Here is a 22,478-nt window from a genome sequence, read left to right on the forward strand (position 1 = left end):
TCCAGATGAATAACTCCTCCCAGTTCCCCATCACAACATTAGCATAACATAATGGGGGGCAAAGGGGACAAGGAGGCAAGAGATCCTCTGTGGTAAAAAGTTTAAGAAAAACTGCTTGTCAGGGCTGGGTCCAGCCCCTCCTTCTCTGAGCTGGCTGCTCAGCTGTTGGCTAATTGCCAGCTCCTATCTCTCCACAGTGACTCACCTGTTGATGATCCTGCTTGTTGGTCCCGCCTACTTAAGCCGTCCAGTCAAAATGATCTCTGCCTTTGTTTTGGTCACATCTCTAGAGATGCTCTCCTGTGTTTCTGTTAAAGACTTGCTTGGCTGACATTCCTTCTGGCTCCAGATACTGTTTGCTGTTCTACTACGCTGTTCTCTGGCTCCCTGATGTTTTGGCTTGTTTGACTGTCCGTTCCGGTTCCTGATCTCTGGCTATGTTCTGACTAGTTTACTCTGTTTACCTTTTTTTACTATTAAGCAAGTGTGATTTAACTGCACTTCTGTCTCAGTCTGATTCATGGTTTCTGACAGTAGGCGAAGGCCATGAATTCAGAAGATGCAGTCAATTCACTTGTGGGTAAAATTTTTTCCAGATTGGATGAGCAGGATCACCGCATGGATCAGTTTACCATGGCGTTACAAACGCTCCTGAGTCACACGACTCACCTGGAATCTCCCACTGTGGCTGCTCCGGTACAACCTGGGTTGCAGGCCATCCCTGCTGCTGCTCCAGTCTCTGTGCAGACACCCATCTCGAGTATTACTTCTGTAAAAGGTATGTTTGGTTCTGCTCCACTTCCCCAGTGATTTGGGGGCAATCCAGTCCAATGCAGAGGGTTTCTCAACCAGGTTGAGCTATACTTTGAGATGCTGCCCCAGGCGTTTCCCATGGACAGAAGCAAGTAGGTTTCATGATATCTTTGCTTTCTGAGAGAGCCTTGGCCTGGGGAAACCCTCTATTGGAGAAGCAAAAACCCATTGTCTTGAGTTACCCTGAGTTTTTGGCTTCTTTTAAAAGGGTATTTGACATTCTTGCACGCTCCGCTTCTGCTGCCAAGTGCCTCATGTCCATCAAACAGAGTATGAGAACTGTTGCCGATTATGCCATTGAATTCCATACTCTGGCAGCAAAGGTTGCTTGGAACAATGAGGCCCTCGTGGCTGTTTTTTCTCATGGTCTCTCGGATACCATCAAGGATGAGATAGCAGCCCAAGATATACCCACTGAACTGGAGGGGTTGGTCACGTTTGCCATCCTCATTGACTCCAGACTCAGAGAAAGACTCTCTTTTAAGGAGTGCTTGTGGAAGCCTCCTGTACATTTGTCTCCAAGCTTTGCAGTCCCACCCTTGCCTCCCTCACCCCCTATGCCTCCTGGTACCGAGTTGGTCAGTGAAGGTGCACTTGGGTTTCACGCGTCTCTGTGCGGATGAGAGAACCTCTAGGAGGAGGGAGAGATCGTGCCTTTATTGTGGCCAGGCAGGTTACTTTTTGAAGTCTTGTCCCACCCGGACAGACCTTAGGTGGCGTTGTTTCCTCCCCAGTTATCCAGAAGGATAAGCTCCTGGTTTCGGTTACCCTTTCTTGGGCTGAGTCGTCCATAGAGATACAGGGTCTAATTTACTCTGGGGCTGCAGGCCTGTTCATTGATGCTGCCTTTGTTTTGAAGCACTCGATTCCGCTGCAGCTGCGTGACACTCCACTTGCAATTGAGGCTCTTGACAGGAGACCTCTACAGCCTGCCCATGTGACTCATAAGACTGTTCCGTTGTCCATGGCCATAGGGGCTCTTCACCATGAGATAATGCAATTCCAAGTTATTTCCTCACCTAAGTTTCCGCTGGTTATTGGTTATCCTTGGTTACAGAGGCACAACCCCTCTTTTGATTGAAGTATGTTGCAGACGCACTTTCTCGAGGTTTCATCCACAAATCCTGGTCTCCTGCTGGTGATGGTTTCCTCTTTGTGAAGAAGAGTGGTGAACTGAGACCTTGTATTGATTATAGGGGTCTCAATCGTTTCACGATTAAGAATGCCTATCCGATTCCATTGATTATGGAGTTATTTGACCGCCTTAAGGAAGCAACAGTTTTCACAAAGCTTGATTTGAGAGGGCATACAATCTTGTGAGGATTAAGGAGGGTAACGAGTGGAAAACTGCGTTTAATACCAGAAGAGGCCATTATGAGTACATCGTAATGCATTTTGGCCTTTGTAACGCTTCGGCAGTTTTCCAGGAATTTATTAATGATGTCCTGCGAGATTTGTTGCAGTTATGTGTGGGGGTTTATCTCGTTGATATCCTCATATTTTCCAAGTCCCTGAAAAGCCACCACACAGATGTCTGTTGTGTGCTTCAGAAACTAAGAGAGAACAATCTCTATTGTAAATTGGAGAAGTGCGAATTCCATCGTGAACAGCTTAAATTCCTGGGTTATGTCATTTCCACTGCTGTTTTTTTGGACCCAGAGAAACTTTCAGCAGTCCTACAGTGGCCCCGACCCATGAGTTTATGTCCTTTGCAGTGTTTTCTTGGCTTTGCCAACTATTATCGGAAGTTTATTAGTAACTTCTCGTCTCTGGTCAAGCCCCTTAGTGATATGACCAGAAAGGACGCTAACCCACAGAGTTGGTCTCCGGAGCTCATTAAGGTCTTTATAAGTCTCAAGGCTGCCTTTGTTTCTGCTCCTGTGTTGGCACATCCTGATCCTACGTTACCTTTTATCCTTGAGGTTGATGCTTCTGAGACTGGAGTTGGCCCCTTCTATCTCAACGTCCTACCTCTGAGAGCGCTATGCATCCTTGTAAAAATCAAAATATAGGGAGTGGCGCTGTGTTAGAACAAAGGGTGTGACTGTAAAATTAACAAGTGCTCTTGTGTGTGATGTAAACGCTTCTTAGAAATGAAGAAATATATTATAATATGAAACTCCCAAAAATCAATGTATCCATATATGTAATTAGTGAAAAATCCTTATTTAGTGGTAGAGGGAATTTTCAACTATGTGTGCAAAAAGTAACTCAAACTTTAAGTTATCACCATTATATAACATGTGTAGACAATGGTGTATATAAATATACTAATTAGTAAATATAAAGTGACAAGTGCCAGGTGGTGCTATGTATAAAAACTATGGCTATCAAACCATTGTGCAATAATGTGCAAAAAACATTTAAAAATTATAAATCATTAATTATGTGTAAAATCCACAACTATGTATCGAAAAAAATCCCATACAGGGAGTCCCCTAGTTACAAACATCCGACTTACAAACGACTCCTACTTACAAACGGAGGCAGACAACAGAAAGTGAGAGGAAATCTACCCCTAGGAAGGGAAATTCTCTCCTGTAAGAGCTATTATGGGGAAAAGATACCTCCACTGATGCTTTATCACCAAGGCTTGTTTCCACAACAACCCAAAATTTTCAAAATCCAATTGTTATTGGGACAGAAAGTGAGGTGAAATCTTCTGAACAGGGGCACAGACAGCAAAACAAATGTTACAGGGGTGTTAACCCTTCCCTATGCTATCCAAAAAGCTTAAAAATTGTTTTTTTGGCTGGAGCTACACTTAAAAAATGTACCTGTTCCAACTTATAAACAGATTCGACTTAAGAACAAACCTATAGTCCCTAACTTGTTTGTAACCCGGGGACCCCCTGTATACTGTTTATTGCAAAGTATTCGTAACATTAATGTAATGTGCCATGCACCAAATCCCCGTAGAAATCATGCAGAAGGTTCTTCTTTGGTGGTAAAGAGCCATGCTGTAATTGTTGGCAATCACCCCCCAATGTGGTTACACTAACCGGAGCGCTCCCCCCCTCAGGGGTACGAGCGTATGATGTTGATCCTGTTGGTCTCTCCAATTGTATGGGTGCCAGTATCCTTCCACGCGTCCCAATCCAAAGCAGCTACTTGCATACAGGGAGATGGGGACTCACTGTCCTTTGATGTAATGCAGGTCCCCACTAGATATCCACTTCAGAAAAAATAAATAGAAGAAAAACTAAACCAAAATGACACTTGCTAGAAACTTGGATCCTTGCTACGATGAGCTTATTTGTTTCCTGTGATTCAGGTGTTGTATTTTCTCCAAGGATACTAGATTCGACTTGCAGAGCTCAGAACTGCTACCGCAGTTAAACAGTCCTACTCGTGGAGGAGTATAGAGGAGACTGTGGATGGTGGTTTTGTGTACAGTGGTAAAAGTGCACGTTGGTGTCCTGCCTGGAAGCCTGCTAACAGGGAAAGTTACCTGCGATTAAAAAAACAAGGACTGTTTAACTGCGGTAGCAGTTCTGAGCTCTGCAAGTCAAATCTAGTATCCTTGGAGAAAATACAACACCTGAATCACAGGAAACAAATAAGCTCATCGTAGCAAGGATCCAAGTTTCTAGCAAGTGTCATTTTGGTTTAGTTTTTCTTCTATTTATTTTTTCTGAAGTGGATATCTAGTGGGGACCTGCATTACATCAAAGGACAGTGAGTCCCCATCTCCCTGTATGCAAGTAGCTGCTTTGGATTGGGACGCGTGGAAGGATACTGGCACCCATACAATTGGAGAGACCAACAGGATCAACATCATACGCTCGTACCCCTGCAGGGGTGGAGCGCTCCGGTTAGTGTAACCACATTGGGGGGTGATTGCCAACAATTACAGCATGGCTCTTTACCACCAAAGAAGAACCTTCTGCATGATTTCTACAGGGATTTGGTGCATGGCACATTATATTAATGTTACGAATACTTTGCAATAAACAGTATACAGGGGGTCCCCGGGTTACAAACAAGTTAGGGACTATAGGTTTGTTCTTAAGTCGAATCTGTTTATAAGTTGGAACAGGTACATTTTTTAAGTGTAGCTCCAGCCAAAAAAAATATTTTTAAGCTTTTTGGATAGCATAGGGAAGGGTTAACACCCCTGTAACATTTGTTTTGCTGTCTGTGCCTCTGTTCAGAAGATTTCACCTCACTTTCTGTCCCAATGACAATTGGATTTTGAAAATTTTGGGTTGTTGTGGAAACAAGCCTTGGTGATAAAGCATCAGTGGAGGTATCTTTTCCCCATAATAGCTCTTACAGGAGAGAATTTCCCTTCCTAGGGGTAGATTTCCTCTCACTTCCTGTTGTCTGCCTCCGTTTGTAAGTAGGAGTCGTTTGTAAGTCGGATGTTTGTAACTAGGGGACTCCCTGTATGGGATTTTTTTCGATACATAGTTGTGGATTTTACACATAATTAATGATTTATAATTTTTAAATGTTTTTTGCACATTATTGCACAATGGTTTGATAGCCATAGTTTTTATACATAGCACCACCTGGCACTTGTCACTTTATATTTACTAATTAGTAGATTTATATACACCATTGTCAACACATGTTATATAATGGTGATAACTTAAAGTTTGAGTTACTGTTTGCACACATAGTTGAAAATTCCCTCTACCACTAAATAAGGATTTTTCACCAATTACATATATGGATACATTGATTTTTGGGAGTTTCATATTATAATATATTTCTTCATTTCTAAGAAGCGTTTATATCACGCACCAGAGCACTTGTTAATTTTACAGTCACACCCTTTGTTCTAACACAGCGCCACTCCCTATATTTTGATTTTTAGTTTTTTTGGGGTATCACTGAGGTGTTCCCTACTTACATAGGGGGGCTGCAGGTGTAAAATAGTCTGAAGCGCGGATCTGCTGATATATTTATAGCTATGCATCCTTGTGGCTACTTTTCCAAGAAATTGTCACCTGCGGAGTCCAATTACGAGATTGGTGACAGAGAGTTGTTAGCGATCATTTTAGCCCTGAAAGAATGGAGACATCTCCTCGAAGGTACCACTGTGCTGGTTCTCATTCTTAAAGACCATAAGAATCTCACATTCTTGTCTGAGGCAAAACGCCTCTCTTCCAGAAGGGAGCGATGGGCTCTTTTCTTGTCAAGTTTCAATTACATTGTCTCATTCTTATCCGTTAGTAAGAATGTAAGGGCTGACGCTTTGTAACAACAGTTTTGCTCCACTTCCAAGATGGAGTTGGTTCTGGTTCCTGTGATTCCTGATCGTATTCTGGCTATGGTTCGCACCAGTCTCACTTCTCCTTTGGGTGACAAAATTCTTGCTGCTCAGGTCCATGCTCCTCCTGAGAAACCTTGTGACTGCTGCTTTGTCCCAGAGAGTCTCTGTACTGCCGTGCTCCAGACTTACCATTCTCCCAAGGCTGCTGGCCACCCTGGGAAGAATCAACTCTTTTGAGCCATTTCCCGACAATTCTGGTGGCCTAGTCTATGTGCTGATGTAACCGCCTTTGTAGCTGCCTGTTCCATATGTGCTCAGAGTAAGACTCCACGACATCTTCCAGTGGGTCTCCTACAACCCATACCCAATGGAGAGAGGCCCTGGATCCACCTGTCTATGGATTTCATTGTGGAGTTACCCAACTCCCAGGGCAGCACAGTTGTCCTTATGGTGGTTGACTGGTTTTCAAAGATGTCTCATGGTATTCCACTTAAGAAGTTGCCCACTTCTAAGAAACTGACTTCCATTTTTGCTCAGGAGATCTTTCACTTACATGGACTATCCAAGGTGATTGTCTTGGACAGGGGTAGCCAGTTTGTGTCCCGGTTCTGGTGAGCCTTTTGTGCACAGTTGGGAATTCAGCTTGCTTTCTCCTCTGCGTATAACCTGCAGTCTAATTGGGCAGCAGAACGAGCCAATCAGTCCTTGGAACAATTCCTACATTGCTATATTTCTGACCTTTATAACAACTGATCAGACCTCTTACTTACTGGGGGGCGGGGGCTCCGCCACTGCGCATCAACGTCACGCATCCCAATCTGGATGTGCGGCGTTCCCGGGACGCTGTCACGCCCACTTGTGTGGTTGTCACGCTCGCGAGCAGCCCTGGGGGTTGTTGGTGCTGGCTGGCCGGACATTGGTTTCCCGACTCGCCTTGCCCCTCCCCCCTCCCTGCCACGTGGCGTGACGTCGGTGGGCGGTCCCCCAGCGGCGCTCATAAGGCATTTGGCACACGAGGCTCCTCTCCACACCTTAGTTTGCACTCAGCCTAGGATTCCGTTTCACCTTGTTGGTTCTCTCATTACAGGTATCTCCACCATATCTTTGGTCTCCTCCTTCACTCCTTCACTAGTTCTGTTAGTACTTTCCTTCATCCCCTTGCTTTTCCATCACTGCTTGGTTGCTATTCTCACCACTCATCCCTTTCCTCCTCACGGATCTTTCCTTCACTCATGCACATCACCATTTCTTATTGTGAACACTCTGGTTCACCTCCCATTCATCTCACACCCAGGTTGCCTCCTGATCCTATGCCTGTCTTGGTCGATGCCTGTTGGGCGCTGCTGCTGGGATACCCACCCCAGCTCCCGGTTGGGAATACGTTTGGACGGCTTGCGTTACCCGGTACCGCATCACCTCCACATGAACCCGAGTGAGTTAATTGGTATGGGGGTTCCTAGCCTTACCCCCGTCCATGTTTACATATACATTTTTTCATACCTCCTAATCTTATATAATTTCTCTTACCTTTAGCTACATCAAGTGCTTGCTCCTGACAAGTGGCCTTCTGTTTCTGGTTATACATATTACTATACAAGCTAATATTTTATACCATATACCTGGATCACTGAGACCAGAGGTTTTTGCAGGCAGTATCATTCAATATATGTTTAACGGTAATGCATTGTTGGTGCACTCTGGAGACTATTGTTTGCCATATTATGTGATATTCCAACAATTTAATTAGGATGTACTGTATTATCCTTTGTATCATTCTGTGATGTTTTCATATTTTTTTACATGATGTATTCTAATTGTACTTTTTGGCAATTAATAAATTCCAACTCTGTTCACCAATTTATTCCTTTGCAACCACGTGCCTCAATTAAAGTCCCACCCCCTTGCCCTCCCCCTTCTTGACTCTTACTGTGGGCAGAGTTTGCTCACAATAGTGCCTTGAATTCTGCTTCCCGATTGTCCCCGTTTATGGCGAACTATGGTTTCCAATCTTCCATGTTGCCTGACTCTTTTGTTCCGCAGAGTATTCCTGCATTAGAGGAGCATCTCCGTGGTCTTCGTTCCACTTGGGCACAAGTTCAGGAGGCTTTGTGACATGCTAATGATAGGTACAGACTCCATGAGGAGTATGAAATACAGTCCATTGTTGACTCCCATAGGTTCTATGGGCGCATACAGTACCTGGTGCATTGGAAAGGGTACGGTCTGGAGGAACGCTCTTGGGTCCCATCCTCGGACGTACCTGCCCCTGACCTCCTCCATGTTTTCCATAGACGTTTTCCCCTCAAGCCTGGTGGTCCTTTGAGGGGGAGTGGTCGTTGAGGAGGCACTGTCAGGGATGGGCCCAGCCCTTCCTTCTCTTGGCTGGCCGCTCAGCTGTCGGCTAATTGCCAGCTCCTATCTCTCCACAGTGACTCACCTGTTGATGATCCTGCTCGTCGGTCCTGCCTACTTAAGCTGTCCAGTCCAGATGATCTCTGCCTTCACCTTGGTTACATCTCTAGAGACGCTCTCCTGTGTTCCTGTTAAAGACTTGCTTGGCTGACATTTCTTCTGGCTCCAGATCCTGCTTGCTGTTCTACTTCTGTATTCTCTGGCTCCCTGACATTTTGGCTTGTCTGACTATCCGTTCTGGTTCCTGAACTCTGGCTATGTTTTGACTATGTTTACTCTGTTTACCTTTCTTTATTATTATTAAACAAGTGTGATTTAACTGTACTTCTCTCTCAGTCTGATTCATGGATTCTGACAATGCTCTGGTGTATTTTCCATGGGAATATATAGCAAACTGACAAAGGAGCAGCTTGTCTACACCATCAAGTTATGAGTACATCAGAGTGAGAAGAGATCTCTATGCAGAGTTAATTCCTGTCAGTCAGTACTCTGTGCTCTGCCCCTCCAGTGCGCACTGGAGTACCGGGCAGGAGAATAGGGCAGGAAACGGCTGGTTTAGGCTCTCAGTGCTGCACTAAGAGGCTGAGCCAGCTACCTGTAAGGCATTTGGGTAGATTCTGACATTATTGTTAGGATCTCTACAGAGTCTGTAGCGGCTCTCTGAGGTCAGTCTTCAGTGGGCCTAAGCCTGGGTCAAAGGAGAGAAGAACTATGTGCACTCCTGTGACCCACATGAGAAGTACAGTATGGCCAAAAGAGCTTTGGCCATATTTCTCTTTTAGTCAATCTGTCAATGGATTTCTTATGTGCTTTTTTGATATCAGTAGGGTATCTAAACTTGTAATCTCTCTGTATTATCTGCTTGATCCTGGCAGTTCCCCACTTCCTGATTTTAAGCTGATCTTGCTAAGCACTGACGCCGATCCATGCTAGCGATGTCAGTTTTTGTCATTTCGTTCAGAGATACAGGCAAGCTGTGCGTGCCTGTATCTTCCGTGGTCAGTGTTTAGCCATGCCCCCTGCCAATCCCTTGTCCCTTGACTGACAGCAGCTTCCCCAGCCAGCCAATCCTCATCTTTCTTATGAACCTGCAGTGTCTCCCAGTTATGCCTCAATGTGGAAATGCCCACTTACAGATCCGTGATGCTCTGAGGAATGAAAAAGGTATGAAAACGTTACTTTAGGGTTAATTAAAAATAAAGACTATTTAAAGGTACACATTACCTAAAGTAATATCATATCAGGATACCTTGTCTTCACAACTAATTTAACACTGCGGGTACCACATTTGAGGACTGCTTCAGTTCTGATTCAAACCAAAAAAAACAGTGTAGCGCAAAAAACCCCCCGAAAACGAAGAGATTATGTTATATATGTATCGTGAAAAAATCAAGTGTCCAAAATATTGTAAATTCAAAAATCAAGTTCTTATAACCTCCAAACAGAAAAATATAAATATATCAAAACAAAAATCAATGACAACAAAAAGTGCACATCCACCACCAGGTGAAGGGCCTGCTCACCTCAATTATTGTGGCAATATGCTCATCAATATTATCCCTTTAAATGCTGCAGACCCGAATTCACCTCTCTTATCCTCCTCCATTTTCACAGGGAATCTATGTCATCCACTTGTCACAGCACCCCAGTGGCTCAGCTCCCATATCAATCAAAAGTAGAAAGGAATAGACATAGTGTACTCAGTATCGCAAATTTTATTAAAACACCCCAGCATATAAAAACACTTACAGGATAATCAAGTAAGCCCAATCATGGAGCGCAACGCGTCTAAGAGGGAGTAGCCGAGCCCGGGACATCACGCCGAAGTCACACCGATAGCAGTGGTAAGCCGGCAGGAGATTGCAGTTGTATAGCGCGGTTTACTTGAATATCTCTGGGGTGCTGTGACAAGTGGATGACATAGATTTTCTGTGAAAATGGAGGAGGAGGAGTGGGGAATTTGGGTGTGCAACATTTAAAGGGATAATATTTATGTGCATATTGCACAATAATTGAGCTGAGCAGGCCATTCACCTGATGGTGGATGTGCACTATTGCATGAAGAGTGAAGACCCGGGGTGTTTTTTTTCTGTCATTGGATATACAGTATCTCACAAAAGTGAGTACACCCTCACATTTTTGTAAATATTTGATTATATCTTTTCATATGACAACATATAACAACACTGAAGAAATGACACTTTGCTACAATGTAAAGTAGTCAGTGTACAGCTTGTACAGCAGTGTAAATTTGCTGTCCTCTCAAATAACTCAACACACAACCATTAATGTCTAAACTGCTGGCAACAAAAGTGAATACATCCCTAAGTGAAAGCCAAATTGGACCTAATTAGTCATTTTCCCTCCCCGCTGTCATGTGACTTGTTATTGTTACAAGGTCTCTGGTGTGAATGGGAAGCAGGTGTGTTACATTTGGTGTTATCGCTCTCTCTCTCATACTGGTCACTGGAAGTTCAACATGGCACCTCCTGGCAAAGAACTCTCTAAGAACTGAGAACTCTCTGAAAATCTAAAAAAAAAGAATAGTTGCTCTACATAAAGATGGCCTAGGCTATAAGAAGATTGCCAAGACCCTGAAACTGAGCTGCAGTACGGTGGCCAAGACCATACAGTGGTTTAACAGGACAGGTTCCACTCAGAACAGGCCTCGCCATGGTCGAACCAAAGAAGTTGAGTGCACATGCTCAGCGTCATATCCAGAGGTTGTCTTTGGGAAATAGACATATGAGTGCTGCCAGCATTGCTCCAGAGGTTGAAGGGGTGGGGGGTCAGCCTGTCAGTGCTCAGACCATACGCTGTAAACTGCATCAAATTGGTCTGCATGGCTGTCATCCCCAAGGAAGCCTCTTCTAAAGATGATCCACAAGAAAGACGCACACAGTTTGCTGAAGACAAGCAGACTAAGCACATGGATTACTGGAACCATGTTCTCTGATGAGACCAAGATTAAACTTTTTTGGTTCAGATGGTGTTAAGCGTGTGTGGCAGCAACCAGGTGAGGAGTACAAAGATACATGTGTCTGGCCTACAGTCGAGCATGGTGGTGGGAGTGTCATGGTCTGGGGCTGCATGAGTGCTGCCGGCACTGGGGAGCTACAGTTTATTGAGGGAACCATGAATGTCAAGATGTACTGTGACATACCGAAGCAGAACATGATCCCCTCCTTTTGAAGACTGGGCCGCAGGGCAGTATTCCAACATAACGACCCCAAACATACCTCCAAGACGACCACTGCCTTGCTAAAAGAAGCTGGGGGTAAATGTGATGGACTGGCCAAGCATGTCTCCAGACCTAAACCCTATTGAGCATCTGTGGGGCATCCTCAAATGGAGGGTGGAGGAGTGCAAGCTCTCTAACATCCACCAGCTCAGTGATGTTGTCATGGAGGAGTGGAAGAGGACTCCAGTGGCAACCTGTAAAGCTCTGATGAACTCCATGCCCAAGAGGGTTAAGGCAGTGCTTGAAAATAATGGTGGCCACAAAAAAAATATTGACACTTTGGGCCCAATTTGGACATTTTCACTTAAGGGTGTACTCACTTTTGTTGCCAGTGGTTTAGACATTAATGGATGTGTGTTGAGTTATTTTAAGGGGACAGAAAATTTACACTGTTATACAAGCTGTACACTCACTACTTTACATTGTAGAAAAGGGTCATTTCTTCAGTGTTGTCACATGAAAAGATATGATAAAACATTTACAAAAATGTGAGGGGTGTACTCACTTTTCTGAGATACTGTAGCTTGTTTTAAACAACAGCAGAATCCTCCAATGCTGGAAATGGTTAAATTAGTGGTTGATTATTTAAAGAGGTCTTTTGCAATCAGTATATTTGAAGTTTTCTATTATTCTGGCCTCCCAGAAAAGTGGTACAGTAGACTCCAATGCAATAGATAATGATAAAACTACCAGGGGTTTACAAATTGATTATGGAACTTTGGGGTTTGGCACATGTTTTCTACCTGAGAATTCAGTAAGAAGTTTTGTAATGTATTGTAAGTATTCAGTTATTCCTCCCAGATAAAAATTATGTATTATTTGAAGACTTCTGGTAACTGAAAAAATAAAACTTGTGCCTTAATTATTCTTATTTCAGGGAAATTTATAGCCAGACATGACATTTTGAGAAGAAAACTGTGGTCAGGTCAAAGGGCCATGTCTCCTGCTGTTATGTTTCCAGCTTTTTCTGGATCTTTTCCTATAAACCAAATATTTCATTACATTACCCTCAATTATGGCTATTGTGCTCCAAGTAGCTTTTTTTCTTGAATAGATAATAAATGTAACCACATTGTTATCGTTTGCTCTATATTTGTAAATTATTCATACACAATACAAAGAATACAAAAAAATTTTAATGACAGGTCGGGAGAATGGTGTACACATTGTGGGGCCTATTTACAAAGATTTAAAAAAAACAATTTTTATTAAAATAATTGTAAAGCCTTAAATTTTCAAAGAGCCCAATGTCACTTAGTGGATTTATAATGCAGGATGCAATGTTCGAAATAATTAAAATTAGATGAATTTTATCTTATAGTAATTGTTTTCAGCACTGATGGGGACCGATTTGAATGTACAATATATATATGTCTGTGTGTGTGTGTGTGTGTGTGTATATATATATATATATAGCATCAGGAAGGTGCTTCTAGTGAGGAGTCCAAATCACATAATCACATATTAACACATATTACATATTCTCAACATTATACTGAAAGAATTAGGTAGTTAAAAATTTGCATCCTTTTTTTATTATTTACTTTTTTTGTGAAAAAAAACTAGCACGTTGTTCAGCTTTTGTTATATCTAGGAATATTAACAAAATGCCACTTTGCTTATTGTGTGTTTTTGAGGAGGAGATTTTAAAAAATAAATCAGAACATATTTTGCAGGTATAATAAAAAGTTGTGAAAATTCAGTATTCTAAAAAAAATCTATAAAAATTCTAATGACCAAAAGTTGAGAAAAGCAACTAGATTTCTAAATATTAGTTGGGCATTACCTATAAAAATAAAACTGATAAAATAAATAATATATGAGCCACTGTACCATTGGTAACCTCCATATGAAAATGCCGCTGATCCTATAGATAATTTCCAAGCCGCTGGCCCAGAACTTATTGAAGCCATAGGATCAGCCTAACCAACAAGAAACCAATGGCGCTTATATGTTTTTCTTTAAACATTTTTTTCAGTTATCTTATTTAATTCTGGATTTCAATCTTATGCAAAAGATCCAGTAGATGTCAGTATATACCATTCCAAGCAAAATCTGTATGTGTCTTACTGGCTTAATTTCTGTTTTCTTAGACTTGTATAGAAAATTTAGCAATACTGCCAGAGAGAGGCTCTCTACTTTGGCCACAGGCGATCTAGAAGTTTGAAACCTTTTTGTCAGTATCTGACTCACATTTCCGTGTACTTGGCTGCTATTTTTGTAGCTATCCACTGCGTATGTAATTACTCCTTTTTGGAAAATACCGATATATATAACCTTTTAGACACTATGCCTCTCTCTTGGACTGTATGTTTGCTGGAAAAACAAAAATGTGAAAAAAAAATCTGTTGCAAATTATTATATAAAGTATGTGCATGTAAAGGCAGGCGTCCCAGGTGGAGGTGGATCGCTGATGTTTTGATGCGTGAGCTACAAAGAAACAGGAAATTTGGTCAAAATTGATTGCAAGATGAATGCAGTATGTTATCAAAAAATACTGGAGGAACATTTGTATTCATCAGCCAGGAAACTGCGCATGGGACGTACTTGGACATAAAAAACACAAGGCCAAGTTGACCTGTCATTGGCTACAGCAGAATAAAGTGAAGGTTCTGGAGTGGCCATCTCAGTCTCCTGACCTCAATGTCATTGAGCCACTCTGGGGAGATCTAAAACATGCAGTTCATGCAAGACGGGCCAAAAATTTACAGGAACTGGAGGCTAGGTGAAAGTGCTAACATATATATATATATATATATATATATATATATATATATATATATATATATATATATATATATATATAAAATTTTGTTATTAAAAAGAATAAAGTAATACAACTCTACTAATTCTATATTATTCTACAGGTGAAAGTTCCAGATGTGGAATTCTTTGTAAATTTAGGGGATTGGCCACTGGAGAAAAGGAAGGTTCAGCCCATTCACCCCATCTTTTCTTGGTGTGGATCCACAGAAACAAAGGACATTGTAATGCCCACTTATGACCTGACCGATTCTATACTGGAGACTATGGGGCGGTAATCTGAAGTTTTTCTTTTCCTATGTGTTGGATCTGTAAATTATCTTTGTTTTTATGACATATACCAATTTTAATTCAATTAGTGAGAGAATAAATATCCAGAATAAACCAAAATTGGACATTCTGTAAATTTAATCTCAATTCTATTTTTAAAGTTTTACTTTTTGGGGTGTACATAGGAACTGTTCACATCAAATTTAAAGAAGTTGTAAACTCTTAAAAAAAGACAAGAAAAAAAAATCTGTAAGACAAAGGCATAATGAGCTCATTATGAAATACTTACCTTAGAACGAAGCCTTCCAGCAGCGCCCGCACACTGCTGAGACGGCTGACATTTTCCCAAAAGTTTCTTCCGGGTTCGCTGTGAGTGACTGTGAGTGGCTGGAGCCACAAGGACATCACTCCCACGCGTGGTACAGGGCACGAAAGAAACGGCACCCGTGGCCGTTCCCTCAGAGTGCATGCGCCAGTGATGTCACTGGCTGCATGTAATATAAATATCTCCTAAATGGTACACGTTTAGGCAATATTTGCACTACCTATAGGTAAGCCTTATTATAGGCTTACCTATAAGTAAATGTCTGCAGAGAAAGTTTACTTCCTCTTTAAAGCCTGGGACAAATTTACTATTATTATTACTATTATTATTAAAATTTACTATTATTAACATTAGGTCTTTACCTAGAGGCAGCAGAATCAGAAAGGCGATGTTTCCCTGTGTAGCTATCAGCCACACATTTCATATTTTGTAATCTCATTTACACATTGTCACAGTGTTCTAAGCTCAGCCAGAAACAATAAAAACAAATGTTTTTCGTAAAGTAAAGTGATTTGTTTATTTAAAAAACAAAAAAAACCAAACATGTGATACTTACCTCCACTACGCAGCTCATTTTGCACAGAGTGGCCCCGATCAGCCTCTTCTGGGGTCCTTTGGCGGCTCTTGCAGCTCCTTCCCACATCAGATAACCCCCTAGGAGAAGCGCTCTCCCGGAGGGTTACCTTGCGGGAGCGTTCCTGAGTCCATCATTCAGGGTCTATAGCTGCCGAATGTATGACTCAGCCTCGCCCCCCGGCACACGCGTCATTGGATTTGATTGACAGCAGCAGGAGCCAGTGGCTCCGCAGCTATCAATCTATCCAATCAAGAGCCAAGAACCCCGGGCAGAGTAAGAGCGCATCCCCGTCTGATGAAGTTCCAGGGCTCAGGAAAAGCAAAACGGGGGGGGGGGGGGGGGTCTGTTGGGGCAGGTCACTGCCAGGTGAAAAGGATGGGATGCATTATTAAGGTGAAAAAAACACAAGGGTTTACAACCCCTTTAAGTTATCCTGGAAGAGAGGTGTTGCTTCGAGCTATAAAGGCTGGGTACCTAGGCTCTATTGAAGACAATCTGGCCCTAAGTAGATTGTTTTTAACAGCTGGATACAAGTGCACAAATTATAACTGGATAGTAACATTCATAGGTAATAAGACTGCCATAGTCATAATTTTTTTTGATTGTTTGAGTTAGATAATTATGACATTTTTCTCATGAACATTTTGTATTTCCCTGTTCTAGGCAGCAGGTGGAGATCTAGGCTTCTTTTCATGTGTTCTTCTAACTAATCTTAAAACCAAATTCCAGGCAGATTTTAAAAATGCACTTTAGTATTAATAAAAAAAAATACATAAATGTAATTTTAAATGCAACTAGTGTACCTGTTTTATGCTTCGCATCAGCTTGTGGCAGTTTTCTTTACAGTAGAACACAGACAAGGAAAGGAGGGGGCAACACAAGGTGTCAGTCATGTGTTGTTTGTGCAAAGATAGTGAAAAGAAATATGGTGACTGGGAAAAAGAGCAACTGGATTATCTCATTAATCTGCTGTTGCTTCTTCACTCTCCAATTATGGGTTTGGGGCAGGGGGGTGACTTAACTACATTACATAGTAGCAGCAGACCACAGTTCTCGCTAAAGACTCAGCGCGTATGTTGAAACAGATTTCATGCAACTGGAAGTCCCATCAGGCAACTGCAGCTTAGGAGGTAAAGCGTATTTCTGTACCTAGTGCACATGGGTCAATGATGTAGCCCTATAACCACCATTACAGCCTTACTGCTGTCTTTCTGTATGAGGGCATTCTCTGGTATGACTTTAAAGAGTGAACTATGGTTGCTGTGGGTTACTGCACTTAACGTAAATGTACTGTAAACCCAAACAGAATGGCATTTGGTTTAGTAAAGCAATTTGTTTCATAAAAAAATGCCTCCCGGTGCTGCTGATATCCTGCAGCTCCCTTTTCAGCAACTTCATATTTACATGTGCTTGCTTTACATAGATATGGCATATCTTAGGGTGGCTTACGTCATGCTGTAGTGGACAATGCCTGTGTAATTTGCATTGAAATGTGCACATGTAGTCTCCTTCGGGAGCATGTGTGGTAGGCAGGGACATGCAGTGAGGTCAGTGGCCGGTGAGGCACTGGCTAGTATCAGAGCCAGATACACACAGGTTGCATACTCTGAGATTGTTAGAGCAAGAGCAATAATTCTAGCACTAGACCTCCTCTGTAACTCTAAACAAGTAACCTGTAAAACATTTTAAAGCATCACCTATGGAGATTTATATGTGCTGAAGTTTTGCGCCATTCCACATGTGTGTGCAAATTTATAGCATGACATGTTAGGTATCTATTTACTCTGCGTAACATCTTTCACATTATACAAAAAAATAATGTTAGTGTTTTTAAATTTTTTTTATTCATGAGTTTGGGGGTTCTGAGTAATATTCTAGCAAAAAAAAAAAAAATTATGATTTTTTACATGTAGAAAAGAATTGTCAGAATTGGCCTGGGTGGCAAGGGGTTAATTACCATAAGTAAGTAATATAAAAATAATTATTATATATTGTTTTTAAGGTAATTTACTATGTTTTTAAAATCTGTACTCAAGCAGGTGGCTTAATGGACAGTAAATAGATAGATAAATAATAAATTATGATGTTATAACATATAGCATATAATTATATGATTTAGCTTGAATATAACAGTACCTTTTTCAACAGAATCAGTCTTCCCTCTGTGAGAAAAACATGGGATTGTGGGTAAATCTTATACACACAAACCCATGTTTTTTCCTTCTAGTTAATAGGGCTGGGCTGGAAGGGAGCATTTATCTTTTAGACACATGGCCCTTCTATGACACTGCAGTGAGAGGTGTGCCTCCACTGCAGCATTTTTATTGGACAGCCTGGACCAATGGTACTTTACCATTTTTCCAAGACTCCAAGCTGTTCTGTCAGGAAGCACATGCAAGCAAACAAAATAATCCCTCTGGAAGAACTCTTGGGCACAAGCTAAAACTGATTCCCTTTCATGCTCGTAAGAATTGGGCATTGGCTAATAGGTATGCGCATGCGCGAACTCGCGCACAAACACAAACCGCTGCGCATCCCCGTGCGCACCGACACTTGCGTGCACCCGTGACAGACGCTGGCGCCAAACAGACTATTTAAACCCAGCCAGTGCTCAGATTCAATGCTGCCTTGTCTTCAGCCTCCTGTGTATCTGGCATCCTGTGAACCTGTATCCTGCTTCCAGTTATCAACCCGGCTTGTCTTGACCATTCCCTAAACTCCACCTGTATCGACCTCGGCTTGTCCAGTGACCATTCTTCTATCTGCTCCTTTGGCTCCAGTTCCACTGATCGGTTCCAGACCCGGCTTGCTTCCTGACGTTCCTGTCTGTGACCTGTACCCGATTCTTTAAGTCTATGTATGACCCAGCCTGCCTGACCCTGCTACCCTGCCTGCTGTCACCAGCACCAGCTGCCTGCCTACCTGTCTACCTGCTGAAGCCATCTGATGACTTCACTTGCCCAGCAAGGACATCTGCCCTGCTGCTAGCAAGACTTTCTGACACTTGTACGACTCTGCACTCCTGTGCCTCCTGTCTACACTATCACGGCCCCTGAGTCAGAGGTGTAAGAGTGGCCTTCTTCATCCTATCAGGCTCTGCTACCAGGTACATGATATGTTCATTGGGCTCAGTGCCTCTGACAAGAAGTGAGGAGAGGCACTGTGAGCTCAACCTCTCAGTCTGCTGCAAACAGTGTGCCAGCTTGTATTTAAACTGGCCACTCTGTATTTAGCTTCTGACAGGCTGCGCAAGGAGCCCTGTATCTCTGGAACCATAGGTCGTAGGAGCCCCAAATTTTCCTCTGTGACCCCAGGTCGCCGAGCTACGACCCTTGAAGCTCGACTTTTTAATTTTTTTTAACCGCTTGCCGACCGCCGCACACAGATGTACGTCGGCAGAATGGCACAGGTAGGCAAATGGGCATACCTTTACGTCCCTTTAAATTTGTCGCCTATTGCGCGCCCGCCGTGGGAGCAGGGAACTCGATGTTCACCAGCGGCCCGCGATTGCAGTGTGGAGAGGCAGAATGGGGAGATGCCTATGTAAACAAGGCATTTTCCTGTTCTGCCTTCTGACATGACAGAGATCCACTGCTCTCTGTCATCGGAAGCAGTGATCGCTGTCATGACAGTGGTAGCCCATCTCCCCTACAGTTAAAACACCTCCCTAGGACACACTTAACCCCTTGATTGCCCCCTAGTGTTTAACCCCTTCCCTGCCAGTATAATTTACATGGGTGCATTTTTATAGCATTGATCGCTGTATAAAAGACAATGGTCCCAAAGTAGTATCAAAAGTGTCCGCCATAATGTCGCAGTCACGATAAAAATCGCAGATTGCCACCATTACTAATAAAAAAAAATAATAATAAAAATGCCATAAATCTGTCCCCTATTTTGTAGACGTTATAACATTTGCGCAAACCAATCAATATACGCTTATTGCGTTTTTTTTTGGTTTTTTTACCAACAATATGTAGAAGAATACATATTGGCCTAAACTGAGAAAGAAATTTGTTTTTGTTTTTTTATATATTTTTTGGGGACATTTATTATAGTAAAAAGTAAAAAATATATTTTTTTTATTCAAAATTTCGCTCTTTTTTTGTTTACAGCACAAAAAATAAAAATCACAGAGGTGATCAAATACCACCAAAAGAAAGCTCTATTTGTGGGAAAATAAGGACATCAATTTTGTTTGGGTACAACATCGCACGACCGCGCAATTGTCAGCTAAAGCAACGCAGTGCCGAATCGCAAAAAATGCTCTGATCAGGAAGAGGGTAAAATCTTCCGGGGCTGAAGTGGTTAATGTTCATGACAGGTGAGGCCGTGCCTCACCTGCCTCCCCTGACTGCATGTCTCTGGTGGTAGGGTGATGACCCAAAAGCACAATAATAACAAAAATTGCTTGAGCAAGAACCTTCATGGTAAGATTAGCAGGTAATAATATAATGAAAGCTGCACATTAAAAAATATTGAAAAGTCTATTAACATGTAGCTTGATATTTTAGTAATTTAGTCTATATATACACTTACTTTGTCTGCTTTGAGGCTAAGTTCACCTTTTTAAAAACTTCAGCTTGTATTAACTGGAACAAGTTATTTACTTCTGTGTGTAAATATCAGCTTGTGATATTGATCTCGGTAGGCAAAAGGCTTCTTTTTTTTGTTAAAAAGGCAAAGTGATCAAAGGAAACACGTAAAAGTGAAAAGTTGTTGTCATTGTCATGCACACTGGTTTCTTGTAAATGTTGTTATTCTGATAGGAGAAAATCAGCATTATAAACATTTTTGCCTCGTGCACACTGCTGCTGTTAAACTCACATTTTTGGGCATTTTTATTCTGCCCTTAAAGTCCCCTCTATGTTATCCTATGTATCCATGCACACATGGACGTTTCTAGCAGTTTATCAGCAGGGAAGTTGCTGTTTTCTGAATACCCTAAAATTGTGTTCAGGAGCAGGAATTCTGACCACAAAAAACACTGAAATGCTGAACGCTCATAAACGTGCATAAGCTCTAGGCACATTTAGGCCTTCAGCGTTTACTTATTTCAATGACCAGAATAAATTAACATTCTGGCCAAAGAAATAAACAAACTCCCAAACTCCAAACTCTGTAAAACTCACCTAAAGGTCTCATGCACACAGCTACTGTTAAACTCACATTTTTGTGAGTTTAGCCGTTTTTTTCTGCCCTTGAACTCCCCTAATGTTATCCTATGTGTCCATGCACACATGGACATTTTTAGCAGTTTAGTAGCAGGTGAGTTTAGAGGAAGTTTTCTTAACGCCCTAAATTTGTGTATTCTGATAGCTCAGTGATTTCCCTGCAGCACTGAGCAGCAAAAATCCTTATATGGTGGCTGTAAAGAATTTGATCGGTAGAACGACTTCTGTACAACCATCTTGTCCATACATGGATCAAAATTCGTCCAGCCCCTGCTGAACTGACCTAATGTCAATCCATGTATGGCCAGCTTAATAGCCAACAAGCATTTTCAGAAAGGCCAGTAATGGCTTGCACCATATTTTTTATAATGGCAGGTTTATGTTAAACAACTTTGTGATAATAACTAGAAATGCAAGGTTTATAGACAGTTTAGTCTGATCCCTAGGAAACTTTTCAAACCATATAAATTATATACATCTGATAAGTAAACCAGAGGTTAGGTTTAATTTTGGCTGTTCTTTATCTGCTTTCCCTCTTTTTTAAAGTTTTTATCATTACCAGAATGGACAAAATTCCCCCAAAAATATGGAATACAAAAAAATATAGTCACCATTATTGACATCAGGATAATCAAGTATGAGTAGCCGTAGTCTGATAAGATGTCATATAAAATATTTTGAATACAGAGTGGTTCCATAAACAATCTTTATATACTATAATTTGCCCAAGGGCAGCTAAGTTGAACAGGCAATTAATGAGTCACTTTATTCAATTGTAGGACATAATTGCAGCAGTGCATCTGGTTTAGGTAGTTCTTCTTGTAATATACAGGAATGGGAAGTCACAATGACAGTATAGGGACACAGAAACAGGGGAAGTAGGGTCCAATTGGAAGGGGAAGCTAAGCTAACAAGAGGGATCAAAATGGGCAAGTATGGGTAGGAAGTAGAGGTCGACCGATATGGGTTTTTCTCTGGCCGATGCCGATGCCGATATTTAGAAATCTCGGTGGCCGATATGTAATGCCGATTTTTTTGGGCCGATATATTAGGCCGATTTTTTTTTTTTTTCCTTCATCTCATAAAATTTAACAGTTAGACCCCTTTCACAACTGGGGCGTTTTTCAGGCGCTTTTGGGCTAAAAATAGCGCCTGTAAAGTGCCTGTAAAACGGCTCCCCTGCAGTCTCAGTGCGATATCCCAAGTGCTTTCACACTGAGGCGATGCGCTGGCAGGATGTTAAAAAAAAGTCCTGCAAGCAGCATCTTTGGAGCGTGTATACCGCTCCTCCAACACTCCTGCCCATTGAAATGAATGCGCACCGCTGCCGAAGCGCCTGCAAAGCGTTTCGGCAGCGGCGCTTCAACCCCTTCCTCGGCTGCTAGCTGGGTTATAAGCTCCCCGCTAGCAGCCGAATAGCGCCGCTAAAATGACGGTAAAGCGCAGCTAAAACTAGCAGCGTTTTACCGTCAACGCATGCCCGCTGCAGTGTGAAAGCAACCTAAAGTGATACAGAAATTTTTTTACATTTAGGCCCCTTTCACACATGCGGACCGTATGTCCGTATTTCATCCATCCGTTTTCGGATGAAATACGGACATACATGCATCCCTATGGGATAGCGGGTGTCAGCGGATGTACATCTGCTAACACCCGATGTCATCCGGCTCCGCTCTCGTCCG

The 22,478-nt window shown here is 42.1% G+C and overlaps 1 protein-coding gene across 3 annotated transcripts in view; it reads left to right on the forward strand.

The window, feature by feature from the left end:
* Positions 1–22,478, forward strand: part of POGLUT2 (protein O-glucosyltransferase 2) — a 166,215-nt gene that overhangs the window by 39,423 nt on the left and 104,314 nt on the right. For all 3 annotated transcript variants that reach the window (XR_012241585.1, XM_073614462.1, XM_073614463.1), the window contains one exon: positions 14,555–14,724. Coding sequence is in view for 2 of the 3 variants with exons in the window: in XM_073614462.1 (XP_073470563.1) it covers positions 14,555–14,724 (170 nt within the window). In the remaining variant the exon portion in view is untranslated. The remainder of the gene's footprint in view (positions 1–14,554; positions 14,725–22,478) is intronic.

Source organism: Aquarana catesbeiana, linkage group LG02 (genome assembly GCF_042186555.1).
Source record: "Aquarana catesbeiana isolate 2022-GZ linkage group LG02, ASM4218655v1, whole genome shotgun sequence".
Taxonomy (NCBI): Eukaryota; Metazoa; Chordata; class Amphibia; order Anura; family Ranidae; genus Aquarana; species Aquarana catesbeiana.